The sequence below is a fragment of the Pantherophis guttatus genome, chromosome 3 (genome assembly GCF_059756535.1).
Source record: "Pantherophis guttatus breed Tessera chromosome 3, ASM5975653v1, whole genome shotgun sequence".
NCBI lineage: Eukaryota > Metazoa > Chordata > Lepidosauria > Squamata > Colubridae > Pantherophis > Pantherophis guttatus.
This window is the reverse complement of record NC_142065.1, coordinates 130,481,895-130,495,891: the sequence shown is the minus strand read 5'-3', so window position 1 is coordinate 130,495,891 and position 13,997 is coordinate 130,481,895. Positions and strand designations below refer to the sequence as shown.

Below are 13,997 nucleotides of genomic sequence, written 5' to 3'. Positions count from 1 at the left end.
AAATTGATTTCAAAGGAATTAAATGGTCCTCATATATTCATGACAGAGAATACAATATATGACTATCTTAACATAGAGCATATAAGCATCTTTGTGAATATTTTGTTAATTCATATTTGAAAACATATATTTGAACGAGGAAATATGTAATCAGCTAATAAAATGTATTTTTCAAGGTTGGGGTCAAAAGGAATAAAACACATACTGTGTTTGATAATTATGTTTTAGGTTAATGCAAGATGATGTGTATAAGTCTTCTGGGCTACACGTAATCCTGCTTTGTATGGCATTATTAAATCACAGCATGGATAGGCTTGGTTTAAGATTTAATCTACTGTATATTTGATTTGTGGTTAGAAAAGGGAATTCAAGACAGTTGATTCACTGCTCCCAGCTCTGTATTAATTGGTTCAGGTAGAAGGAATATGTTGAAGACATCAAGAGAATGCTGGAAGATAAAAATCTTTGGTATCCTATTTTTGTGTTTTGTTTTTAATTTAGCATGAAAGATGGGAAAAACACTAGCCCATGTGAATTTAATTAAGATTACTTTAGTTTAAATTTATCAGAGCTCCCGAAATTTATAAATATTGGGAAGCACATGATTTACTTGTGTCTGTACTACTGTGGGAATGGGGAAGAATAAGACAGTTTTTCAGTATCTGCACGTAATGTTAATTTATGATCAAAAAAAAAAGTCTGTGTTTTCCTTGCTGGACTGGATATAGTCATGTGGTTGCTGGATTGGATACAGTTAAGACAAGGCAATTAATCACTACTTCATCATACGTACTACTTATTCAAGCCATTGCTCTGCATATTTTTGGATTGCTTAATGTTTTAGTTTAAATATGTCTGAGTGAAGTGAGCTTCATTAGTTCATACGATATATGAATTAACAGATGGCGGTGACATGTTCAAACCATTTAAAAGATCAGCTGCAAGATGAGACTCTGATTCTATTATTAATGGGGTTTTCTCTAGAGAATAACTGAGGAGGTCTGCTCATTGAAAGATAACGACAAATATAGTTTTTAAAGTTTACACGTGTGACCGTATTCCTCTTGGTTTTGTTTGGTTTCAGTTACCTGGAGAAAAAGAGGCTCTCATTTCCTCGCTTCTTCTTTGTGTCCGACCCTGCTCTCCTGGAGATCCTAGGCCAAGCTTCAGACTCTCACACTATACAGGCTCACTTGCTAAATGTTTTTGACAATATCAAAACTGTAAAATTTCATGATAAGGTTTGTGGGATTATAATATTTTATGGTTTTGATTAACTATTAAGGGCATAATCAATGCTAGAGACCTGCCAAGCTCTCTTGAACCCTGGTGTAACCTCCAAGTACCCAAGAATACAAAGACTCCTCAGTAACCAGTGAAATTATTCACATAATTTATTTTTATTTTATTTATTTTATTTCATCAAGCATGTATTTTATGACAGATACAAATGTAAACATAATTATAAATACATGAAAAGGATACGAATAAAAGAAAACATTAGGACAGGGATGGTAGGCACTCTGGTGAATTTATGCACATCTCTTACAGACCTCTTAGGAATGGGGTGAGGTCTACAGTAGACAGTCTAAGGTTAAAGTTTTGGGGATTTGGGGAAGAAACCACAGAGTCAGGAAGTGCACTCCAAGCATTGACAACTCTGTTACTAAAGTTGTATTTTCTACAGTCTAGTTTGGATCGGTTTATCATGAGTTTGTATCTATTGTGTGCTCTTGTATTGTTTTGGTTAGAGCTGAAGTATTCATTGGCTGGTAGAACATTGTAGCAGATGATTTTATGTACTATGCTTAGGTCAGACCGAAGACGGCGAAGTTCTAAGTTGTCTAAGCCCAAAATTTTGAGTCTGGTGGCATAAGGTATTTTGTTGCGAGCAGAGGAGTAGAGGACTCTTCTTGTGAAATATCTCTGGACTTGTTCAATTGTATTAATGTCCGATATGCAGTGCGGGTTCCAGACAGATGCACACTTCTATTTTTCACCTCATGGTTGAGTTTAGGGTCTTACCCGGAGGTAGGTAATCCCATATGTTCATGGCTGAATTGTCCCAATTTGCAGAACATTACACAGGCTGATTGGGACTGATGAGAATGATATCCTGATGTGCTTGGCTTCATCCATTCCCTTTTTTTCCCCCTCTTTGCTATCTGTTAGCTATTTTTGTTGACTAGATTCATGCAATGTAAAAACAGAGTACTATTACCCTATCTGCAGAGGAGCCATTGTCTAGTAATAATGCACATTTAATTTGTAGTATTGGCAGGAAAAAGTTCTTGGGTCCTGAAAAGATATTTATCTGCCTCTTTGATGAGTGAATGTCAATCAGATTAATACATGACTTGAGGTATTAAATATCTGGCTTGGTATAAGATTTGCTGCAGAGCCCATGGGAGATCTGTGATAGAATTGTATGTGCTGTGTATATTTTATAGAATTAGTTGTTTTAAATATTAAATAAACAATAGGAAATAGGGAAGGGAAAATAAACCTTTTCCTTTTATTTTGTATTCCTAATTTAAATCTCCCTTCCTCAAAGTTGCTATTAGTTCCAACAAAGAGCATATACAAAATATTGGTAGTCTGCATATCAGATTTACAGTCTAAATTAAAAAAAAACATGAAAAATGAACTGTTACTATGAAATGTTCATGTTGTATGTATGATTTACAGATATATGACCGGATCCTTTCCATTTCTTCTCGGGAAGGTGAGACAATTGAATTAGAAAAGCCTGTTATGGCAGAAGGCAATGTAGAAGTTTGGCTCAATTTACTTTTAAAGGAGTCCCAATCCTCTTTGCATCTTGTGATTCGACAAGCAGCTGCAAATATTCAAGAAGCAGATTTCCAATTAATTGAGTTTCTTAATACCTTCCCTGCCCAGGTGAATTTATCTCCTTCCTTCTTCTCAGTAGGGAGGGTGTGATCTATATTCCCAAGGTTGGGATTGTTACAAATGTTAATACAGACAGAAATACCTTTACTATGAATTATTTCTAATAAATACTACAGTTGGCATTTAGAAAATCTTATTAAATTTAGTAGAGCTTCAGAATGGGTAGATATGTAATTTGCTAATGTGATTCATCTTTAGCTCTTAACTTGGGTTTGGAGTTCTTATGAAATAGCATTAGTTCCCTGTCTTGAAAAATGTGGGGTGCACTTTTAGAATTTCCAATGTATCTAAAAGATCCCTATATTAAATAATGTATAAGCCTTCCACCACATTTTTTTTTTTAAATTTGATTTATATGCCACCCTTCTCCAGAGACTCAGGGCGGCTTACAATGCGTTAAGCAATAGCCTTCATACTTTTGTATATTTATACAAAGTCAGCTTATTGCCCCCACAAATTGGGTCCTCAATTTACCTACCTTAGAAAGGATGGTAGGCCGAGTCAACCTTGAGCCTGGTGAGATTCGAACTTATAGTAATTGCAGACAGTTGGTGTTAATCACAATGCTATCAGTCTGCTGAGCCACCAGGCTCAGCAGACTGATGATATTGATGATATCGACTGATGATATCGATAGTTTGCTTGTAATAATGTCAGCCTTCAAAAAACAAAGAAAAATAAATAAAAACGGAAATTAAGACCTGGGGAAACTAATGAAGAACAGAGGTAGTTCTGTTTCTTCCACATGATGAAAATATGTTTTTTGTTGTTGAAGAGGGAGACCGTATGCATGGCAGAGAAAAGGGCAATCCTTGGGGTGCAGGCTAGTTTGAGGAGGAGAGTATTTGGTAAGGAGGATCTTCTGCACCCCGTACCTGTTCCCCTCATCATGACTTGTAGCAACTGAATGCAGATTTTGGGGTACTTCTAAATCTGGAGGAAGAAAGAGGATAGTGGGTGTTCTCCCTGAGATAGTTCGTTTGCTTTGCTCTTTGTTGCCTACCTCTGCTGCTTCTGAGGAAATACTATTTGATTCCCAGTGCAGGTGGTCCATGAGCTGTCCTCATAATGAAGCATTGGTGCAAAACCCTGCATCATTTTATAATCCACAATTCCTTTGATTAGATCAATTAAGCCTTGTGTAAATATCGGAGATACAGACACCTCTCTTCTGATACATAAAATGGGCAGATTAGGAGTTTGAGATGGGAGAAGATTATTCGACCTAGTTTCAGTTTTCACGAGTGTATAAAAACCGCATAGATAAAATTAATTTTAAAAAGTACATCGATAAAATTAATTTTTAAAAGTGTAATGATTCAGTTATTGGTTAGCTGAATAAAAAAGGATTTGGGAAGGTTAACAGTTAACCCTCTAAAAATTAATGTAAATTATTTTTTAAGGTTGGCTTGCTGGGTATTCAAATGATCTGGACACGAGAAGCGGAAGAAGCTTTGACCAATGCAAAATATGACAAAAAAGTGATGCAGAAAACAAATCAGTTCTTCTTAGAACTCTTGAATACCCTGATAGACATGACTACCAAAGATCTGAGTTCTGTGGAACGCATTAAATATGAGACACTGATCACAATTCATGTGCACCAAAGAGACATATTTGATGATCTGGTAAAAATGAACCTTATTTAAATAACTGCTAGTGAAAGGCTCAGTTCTTCTGAATAAAATGTGTCTGTGATGTATAAATGTAATCAATGTAGTCAGTCATTTTGGACCAAATGTTACTGAGTTTATTAATGTTACAAAGCTTCTTTGACATTATAATCTAGTAGCCGCCTTGTTAGGTTTGACGACATCTACTAATAGAATCCTATTATTATGTAAATTATTATTTACAACTATTATTGTAAATAATAGTTTTAGGGATTTCCCTATGCAGTGAGCCCAGATTACTCTTCTTTTGATCTACTCAGAGCTCATAGAAAAGGAAACACAATTTTGTGGCTAAGGGTTACTTCATAGATGGACCTCTAAAGGAAAGTGACTGGGACTAGAGGAAGATACTGGTTCCTGTCTATTTTTTAAGTTAATTCACCATTACCTTTCTAAATCCAGTCATGTTACATTTGCTCTTAATCATAAAGTAATATCCATTACTCAAATTTAATGCATTATAAATCAAGGTAATTACTTGATTATTCAGTTTTTTCAAGGCAGAAGAAAAAGAACAATAGTCAAATCCCATTTGAGGGTAGGGTCAGATATAGAGCTTGTACCATGTATTTACTGTATGTGCTGGGATTGTTTTATCAGTTTTGTGTACTCCCATTGCATTCTGTGGTTACCACAAGGATGACCTAACTTTGAATTAGAAAATAGCTGTTTCCAAGTAATAAATAGAAGGCATGTCTGTACGGTTAATGCTTACCCTGATATTGAACTATGATAGCGCAATCCTTTGTTTCTAGTGCCGCATGCATATCAAGAGCCCTACAGATTTTGAGTGGCTGAAACAATGCAGATTTTATTTCAAAGACGATGCAGATAAAATGATGGTGCATATCACAGATGTGGCCTTCATATATCAAAATGAATTTCTGGGCTGTACAGACCGTCTTGTCATCACACCTCTTACAGACAGGTGAGGCACGTATGAATATATTTATAGGTTGAAAAGAAAAGATACACTGACACTATGCAGTGTCATTTTCCAGTATTGGTTATGGAGAATGTCTCATGAATTTATAATGAAGGTTCAGTGGGAGATAAAGGAGCCTCAATTGACTCTGGACTTGTCAGGATTAGGAAATAGGCTCTACAAGAAATCTAAAATTAAAATTGATTGAGATATGCGATGTTAACAGAATCTTGTAAGTTTGATTGTGTTTTCTTCCGTTCCTTTTTATACCTCAGTCAATCAAGAAGGAGCCAGCTTGAATCACTTTTTATTTTTGTAATGGTTTCTGAACATTCCTCTACCTCCATGGTTCTCTACAGGGATGCATTTAGATTATGCATCATATTGAATTTTACATTGGGGGGAAAATAGGGTGTTTTTTTTTTCTATGAGGGCAACATACAGCATATTCATGTCTCATTGTGTAATGTACCTCCCCAGCTCAAATGATGGAAAATATAGCTGGATTTATAGAATACAGCATAAAAAAGGCTCTATAACAATTGGTTCTCAAGAAACAATGCTAAGAGAGGCCAACCAAACCATATTTAACATATTAGGCAACAGAATATAGCCTGTAACTCACTAAAATGGACATTCAAACATCTAGTAAGAGAGGATACCGTGAAATAGCTTTCTCTTTTGTACCGCCCTGAGTCTTCGGAGAAAGGCGGCATATAAATTGAACTAATAATAATAATACTACCTCTCCATATCTTATCTTGGCATTTTACTACCTTTAAATCTTCCAAATGTCTATAGGAAGAACATATTCCTGTTCCTTATTTCCTTGTAGGTGTTATATTACTTTGGCTCAAGCACTAGGGATGAGCATGGGAGGAGCACCAGCAGGTCCTGCAGGGACTGGCAAAACAGAAACAACAAAAGATATGGGAAGGTGCCTTGGAAAATACGTGGTGGTTTTCAATTGTTCTGACCAGATGGATTTTCGAGGTCTGGGAAGAATCTTCAAAGGTCAGGATATTCTTTATTATGAAAAGTGACATTTTGTAAAAATCAGTATTGTCGCAATAATGGATGAACAGCATGTGTCAACTTTTGGATATGAATGAGAATGAGAGTATATTGATTCTAGCTGAAAATGCTGGGAAGGGAAGGACCGAAATGTCTCACAATATTTTCTTTCCAAAGTGCATGTATTCTAAACCAATGCTCTAAGATATGACAAGTAGGATATGCTTATTATCAAGTGTGTCTATTGTGCTTAATTGCATCCATTTCAGATTAATCATAGCGAATCATTTTATATAAGAGGTTCGCACTAAGTAATAAAGCACAGGAATGGGTAAAAGCAAAGTTTTAAAAAATACAAGGCTCTATAGCTGTAATGGCAAACCTATGGCAATCGTGCCACAGGTGGCACGCAGAGCCCTCTCTGCGGGCACCCCAGCCGTCACCCCAGCCCAGCTCCACCACACATGAGCGTGCGCCTCCTGCCGGCCAGTTGGTCTTCGGGTCTCTGCCATGCATGCGAGGAGGGCGGGGCGCATGTCAGGGATGTCCACGTGCATGCGCGGGGGTGCAGGGTGCATGCACGGGGATGCAGGTTGGTACAGGATGCTTTCCAGGTCTGAAATGGGGCACAGGGTGATGCGCACACATGCACAGGGGACGCGTGGGGGACATGCACGCATGCGCAGGGGTAGGGCACATGCATGGGGGGAGCACTTGCATTGAATTTTGGGGGTTTGGGCACACACATGTGTATTCCAAGTGCTTTAGGCACTCAGCACCAAAAAGGTTAACCATCACTGCTCTATAGAGAAAAGGGGAAAAAATATTATCTAGTTCAGCAGCTTGCCCAGAATGACAAGTCATTTGCTTCTTTCAGGCATCTTGATTTTAATCCTTTTATCTGATAGAAGTACCAACATTTCAAGCACATTTTAAATATCATAAATTCAGCTCTAGCCTTCTCTGAACTTGCTTTAACTTTTTTAAAAATTTACAAAACACTGGGATTTGATATCTAATTATGCAAAATGAGCGCAGGGCTGACTCCTTTTAATAACAACCTTTCCTCTGATTTAAGGTCTTGCTCAGTCTGGATCCTGGGGCTGCTTTGATGAATTTAACCGCATTGATTTACCAGTGCTGTCTGTTGCTGCCCAGCAAATTGCAATTGTTTTGACCTGTAAGAAAGAGCGCAAAAAGAACTTCATTTTCACAGATGGTGATAATGTAGAAATGAATCCTGAATTTGGCCTTTTTTTGACAATGGTGAGTACTCCAGATACAGTGGTTTAGCAATATCACATATGAAATATGGGGCAAAGTTAAGACTTTTCTAGAAGTTCCAGCTCTGACTTAAAATACAGGTAATCCTTAAGTTATGACAATTCACTTAGCAACAATTCAAAGTTATGACACCATCCCCCCAAATACTTACAAACCAGTCTCAAAGTTACAAATGTTGCAGCACCACAGCAGTTGTTCACTCCTATGACCGACTGCCAAGACGCTGCAACATGCCCTCTGCCTACTCCCCAATCCGGGTTCTAACAGGCACTGGGCCTGCTATGCTAGAACACCGGCTCCTCCCCATCCTGTCACTGTTCATTCACTTACCTTTCAAAGATCAGCAGAGCTCAGGGCCACATGGCAGAAAAGCTACCATCTTCTCAGATGCTGATGAAGCTGTTCTCGTTTGATCTTGTGTTCTTACACACCCTTCCATTTCCTTCGCAAAAGCTTTTGATGCAGAAAACGGAGCCTGAAGGGTTAGGGTTCATATAATGATATAAGTCATGAGATCCAGTTTTCAAGCTGTGGGCACACTATCCAGAGAATGATATTTATTTTTGAAGCCATTTGAACCTTTCAAAGTTGGGTATTAGACATTCTTCAGTTGCTCTTGCAGGAGGAAATCCAGGAAAAATATATTTCTAGCTTTCTAGACAATACTTGTGAGTTTTGCTCAAAATATTAAGATTTTCAAATTGTTGCCATTTTTCTAACTTCATAAATCAAGAATGATTTTGTTTTAAGACTGAAGCCTCAGCTCAGAGGACTTTTGGTCATCTGCTGTATCTCTTTCCTTCCACTTTTCCAAGCATGGTAGACTTCTTCATAGGGTTAGGTCTACAAAAAATATGTCTGAAGTACAGCATGATTATCTGAGAATGATCATTTGTATTGGAATTGGGGCTGGCAGCTATTTTAGAATTTTCATCAAGGAAGACCATATTGAATGCCAGTTACAAATAAATTTGTTAGCTTTGTATGTGAAGTAGAACCTGTAAAAGGAATTCTAAAAATTATGTCTGGAGTCTAATACATATACAAATACAAATAATACAAATAATGCTATGTTTAAATCAGAACCCTGGGTATGCTGGTCGTCAAGAGTTACCTGAAAACCTGAAAATCAACTTCCGCTCAGTGGCAATGATGGTTCCTGATCGCCAGATCATCATCCGTGTCAAATTGGCTAGTTGTGGCTTCATTGATAACATTGTGCTTGCAAGGAAATTCTTCACTCTGTATAAACTCTGTGAAGAACAATTGTCTAAGCAGGTAGGAGAAATTATCTTTTGTGAACAATTCTGTTCTGCAAATAACCCAAACAACAAGCATGAAGTAGAATTTAAATGCTGTGGATGCCAGCAGCTATAGTGGTGAAGTTTTTAGGAATGATAATGTTACAGAATAACCTTAAGACTCACGGTCATTTTGGAGGGCAAGGAATAGCTCATCAATAGTGTATTTCTTTTTTTAAAAAAAATGGAATGTAGTAGTACACGGACACTAGCAATTTTAATGGTCTAAAATAACAAAAAACTAGGTAGTAATTCCTCAAAACATTCCTTTGAGATTTAAGTTTAAATATGACTTCTTTGCAAGGTGCATCAAAGCCAAAGGGAAAAAAAGTGGGGGAAAGACAGTGTTTCCTTGAAAATATTTTTTTCAAAGAACTGCATTAATTTTAATATCATACCAAACAATATTTAATGAATGTTTTGTTAACTGAAAAAGGGCAAGAGCTATCCTGGCCTATGATTGATTATGTACATTAAATTAGTGTTGTCTCTTACTGACTGCATTGATTTTCTCCAGAAAAATCTCTCCGCAATCTGGCCTTTTCAGGTTGCCCAACATTGCATCCATCACTGCTGTAATTAACTCCAGCCACCTTACTACTGGTTGTCCTCTTTCCTTCTAGTATTGGACTATGCCTTTGAACAAATATATCGTGGCCAAATAAACAAAAATTAATTATTTTTATCTGGAAAATTAATTCCTTTTTTTAAAAAAGGAACACTTTATTTTTTACTTGATACATTTTATCTTGATGCATTGATGCATTTTATCAGCCTTTTAAAAAAAGAATGATGCTTTCATTCATATCTCTCTCTCTCTCTCTCTCTCTCTCTCTCTCTCTCTCTCTCTCTCTCTTTCTTTCTTTCTTCTTTTTGATAACATTTGCATCGGAAAGATAGAACAGATAATTTGATTTCCCAAATATTTGATAAAACCAGTTTGGTACATGGAATGAGTTATATGTTTTCTCTCAGTTTATTATCTTGAACCAAAGTCTCCAGAGGTTCCTAGTATTTCAGTATTAAGATAGGCTATTGTGTACACTTTTAAAATCACTATTTACAAGTAACCAAGAGAGGGTAATACTAGTCACTGAGAGTAATACCAGTCTCCTATTTGTTCAACAATTCTATTTCAATCAACAGTCTTTATTTTAACAGTGTTACAAATGCATACTATATATCTCCACATTTGTTCTACTTATTACTATTACTAGTTGTGGAAAATATATTTTGTTCTACTGCACATTTATATTAGGTCACATTATGGGCAATTTACTGTTATTATTGGGAACTTTGAGCTGATTACAGTTCATTTTATCATTTTCAGCAGCAGGTCTTCAACTAAGTAATGTCCTTATTTCTAAGCCAGTAGGTGTTGGAACCCAGAATGTCTGTTTGCACCCTTGCTTTAATTTTGTTCCTTTTATATCTAGAACCTTTTGTCTTATTTGTAGGTCCATTATGACTTTGGTTTGAGAAATATACTGTCAGTACTACGGACCTTGGGTGCAGCCAAAAGATCAAACCCCAGTGACACTGAATCCACTATTGTAATGCGTGTCTTGAGAGATATGAATCTTTCTAAATTGGTAAGCCTGAATTCAGATATTTGCGCTCTCGGGTTTATTTGGATGTATTGCTTGGTTTCCATTCAAATATTGATTTGGTATGCTCTTTTGCCTTTTCTTAGGCTGGCTGCTGACCCAGCTATCTATATATTAAATTAGGTGTCAGAAATATGTGAGCAAAACTAGAAGCTTATTTGGACCATTAGAGTGACAAGGGGAGAATAAGCAAGTATATTGAACCACAGATTTTTAAGCCTAGATCCCAAACTAAGTAGAGATGATGATTTATTAAATTTGTAAGCTGACCAATTCCCAGAGACTGGATGGACTAGAGAAAGGTAGAAGTGCAGCCAAAGAGGAAAATGGGAGTCTTGGGTTGCCTCTTGTGATTGGGGAAAGAAATGGTAATGAAGGTACGAAAATAGAAACCTCAGTAACCAAAGTACATTACACACATGCATTTGTTTGTTTGTTTGTTTGTCAATTAATAAACAAACAAACAAATAAGTGTGTGTGTGTAATGTACTTTGGTTATCCACACAGCATTATAAACACACAGAATTACAAACCTGAATTCTTTTTTAGGATCATCATGGGCCATATGAATATGATACTTGTTTTTGAAATTACTGGCCAGACAATTTCAGGTGGTATGTTGCTTCTGGCCATGAGCTATATAGTTTGCCAACCCCTGAATTAGAGCAGTGATTGTGAGCTTGATGGCTCTTGATACTCCCATTTTGGATAAACAATACAAAATCTGTAATATGGAGCATTAAACACTAATTTTGATAATGATGAATAAACATAACTTATAAGGTCCCAGCGAGTAGAGAAGGAGCTTTCTCTTTTTACCAAACTCCAGAGTAATAGAGATAACCAACAAAGCCTACTTGTGGGAGGTTTGTGGGAGATGAAAGAAAAGTGATACAAGGAAATAGGCTTATATTGGTTTGAAAAAGCTGTGCTTTTCAAAAGTGATGGAGGACATACCATGTTTCCCCAAAAATAAGACCCTGTCTTATATTTTTTTGAACCCTGAAATAAGTGCTTGGCCTTATTGCCATGCACTCAAAAGCCCAATTGGGCTTATTATCAGAGGATGTCTTATTTTGGGGGAAACAGGATAGGGTTTGAGGAATCCACACCCAGAACCTTGACACTAAGGAAAAGGCTTTCATTATTAAATAATTCAACTATGGTATGCTCCATAGTTGGGTTCATTAAGATTCATTCCTGCATGCTCTGTCTCTGTCAATGGAATGGAATATACCTTGGGGAAGGAGATACTGCCTAAGAAACAACAGACAAGAGAGGCAGGAGCCCCCAGTGGCTTAACAGTCAGAATTAGAATAGAAAATAGAATTACTTCATCTTGTCTTGTTTGCCTGGGAGGGCTGACAGTCATGTATGTTCATCCAAGATATTTCTAGTTTGCAAATCTATTTTCCTGCTGTATTTCACCATCGTTTTAATAGCCTGCCAAATCTATTGGCTTTGTGCTTATTTTTGTGCAAAAACAATACTGTGTACTGAACTTCCAAATGGGTGACCGAATGAATGAACAATTTTTCATATTTTGAGGGTTGAATGGAGAAATCAGTTAGAATATTATAGGCTACAAATGTTCTTTTCAAGACAATTCCTTTGTCATTGTGCTGGGAATGTAACATACAGCAGATTATTGCCTATCTTCTGTTGCTCCAAATGCTGATTTAAATCCTTGTTTTGATGGAGAGCTAGCATTTTCTCTGGTTCCCTGGTTTTGTTGAAGTTCCTTTTTTTGGCATTATTTAGTGTTTTCTTACCCTAACTTTCTATAAACCACCTTGTCTGTCAGGTGTTATTTTTCCTTCCTTTCCTTCCAAATAGTTTCTGAAACATAATTTTTCACACACAGCATACCTGCCTCACTGAAAGATGATAGGTCTGCACCAATTACCTTTCATTTTGCACTCTTTCTGAAAACAGTTTTTCAGATGTTACAATTTTTTCACCAATTTCTGGGCCCTTGTAAATTCTTATCATTTTCAGTCTGTTCTTTTTAATGATTCCTACCTTGATAAGGTTTCAGTTTTATTTGCTCTGTCCTTTTTCTGACCCAGATGTGTAAAATGCGCATTATTCTTACTAATAATGCAGTAGAAATATATTTAGATTAGTGAAATGTGGTTTTTCTGTATTAATATAAAATTGTGACTTCGGTACTAGGTACTTGCATTAAGTACAGAGGTAGGTTTCATCAGGTTCTGACGAGTTCTGGAAAACCGGTAGAGGAAATTTTGAATAGTTCAGAGAACCGGTCACCTCTGACTGGCCCTGCCCCCATCTATTCTCTGCCTCCCGAGTCCCAGCTGATCGGGAGGGAATGGAGATTTTGCAGTAACCTTCCCCTAGAGTGGGGTGGAAATGGAGAGTTTACAGTATCCTTCCCCTGCCATGCCCAACAAGCCACGCCCACCAAGCCACACCCACAGAACCATTGAAACCCATCACTGATTAAGTATTACATGACAGAAAGCACTAATTTTCCTATTACTTTTTATTGCCAGATAGATGAAGATGAACCCTTATTTTTGAGTTTGATAGAAGATCTTTTCCCAAGTATACAACTTGACAAGGCAGGTTATCCAGAGTTAGAAGCTGCCATCAGCAAACAGGTACCGTTTATAAACATTTATATTCTGGTATTTTTTTTGCAATAAAAATATTGGTAAATTTCCCCCCCTTAACATAATATATTCTTAGCTACCTATCTTGTTTTGTGATGAAGACACGATTTGTAATTAAAGGCACAGTTCTACCTTGATTTCCATGAGCTAAGAGACAATTCAGTTTGGCAGAAATTCATAGGATAGCAGATATGTGCTAGTAGAACTGACTAGATATAAAAATGTCCTCGCAGGAATATCTAAAATGAATTGGCTGTAGACAGCACAGGAAAGGAACCTTCTTTTACTATATGTTAAAATGAGGTCAAGTAATAGTAAAAGGTGCAACTTTACACCCAAGATTTTTTTTCTCTACTGGCATAAATGGAGACATGTTTTATTATTAACTGGTCAACGTATTAGTCCTATTGAACAAATTACATCACTTCAGCCCCAATGCCAACATATTCACCTAAACCTGTTCTCTCTGCATACCTCCTTAGGCAGACATGTTCAAAGGGAAGATTTGGAAGGAATTTCTATTCCTGTGAGCAGGAGCTTCTTCATATTCTGATAAAGCAGTGTATCTCAACCTTGGCCAATCGAAGGTGAGTGGACTTCAACTCCCAGGATTCTCTACAATGGCTTGCACTGGCTGTGGAATT

General features: G+C 36.9%; 1 protein-coding gene and 1 long non-coding RNA gene across 3 annotated transcripts in view; one reads left to right on the top strand and one right to left on the bottom strand.

The window, feature by feature from the left end:
* Positions 1-13,997, top strand: part of DNAH5 (dynein axonemal heavy chain 5) — a 162,127-nt gene that overhangs the window by 67,828 nt on the left and 80,302 nt on the right. For both annotated transcript variants that reach the window (XM_087890233.1, XM_034411888.3), the window contains exons 32-40: positions 1,085-1,241; positions 2,689-2,901; positions 4,317-4,541; positions 5,342-5,514; positions 6,347-6,525; positions 7,604-7,791; positions 8,893-9,087; positions 10,568-10,702; positions 13,234-13,341. In XM_087890233.1, the coding sequence (XP_087746359.1) occupies positions 1,085-1,241; positions 2,689-2,901; positions 4,317-4,541; positions 5,342-5,514; positions 6,347-6,525; positions 7,604-7,791; positions 8,893-9,087; positions 10,568-10,702; positions 13,234-13,341 (1,573 nt within the window). The remainder of the gene's footprint in view (positions 1-1,084; positions 1,242-2,688; positions 2,902-4,316; positions 4,542-5,341; positions 5,515-6,346; positions 6,526-7,603; positions 7,792-8,892; positions 9,088-10,567; positions 10,703-13,233; positions 13,342-13,997) is intronic.
* Positions 5,803-13,964, bottom strand: LOC117662458 (uncharacterized). Its single transcript, XR_004590413.3, has 4 exons — positions 13,828-13,964; positions 8,924-9,062; positions 8,140-8,284; positions 5,803-7,703 (listed from the first exon to the last, which is right to left on the bottom strand). It is a non-coding gene; the product is annotated as an uncharacterized LOC117662458 (long non-coding RNA).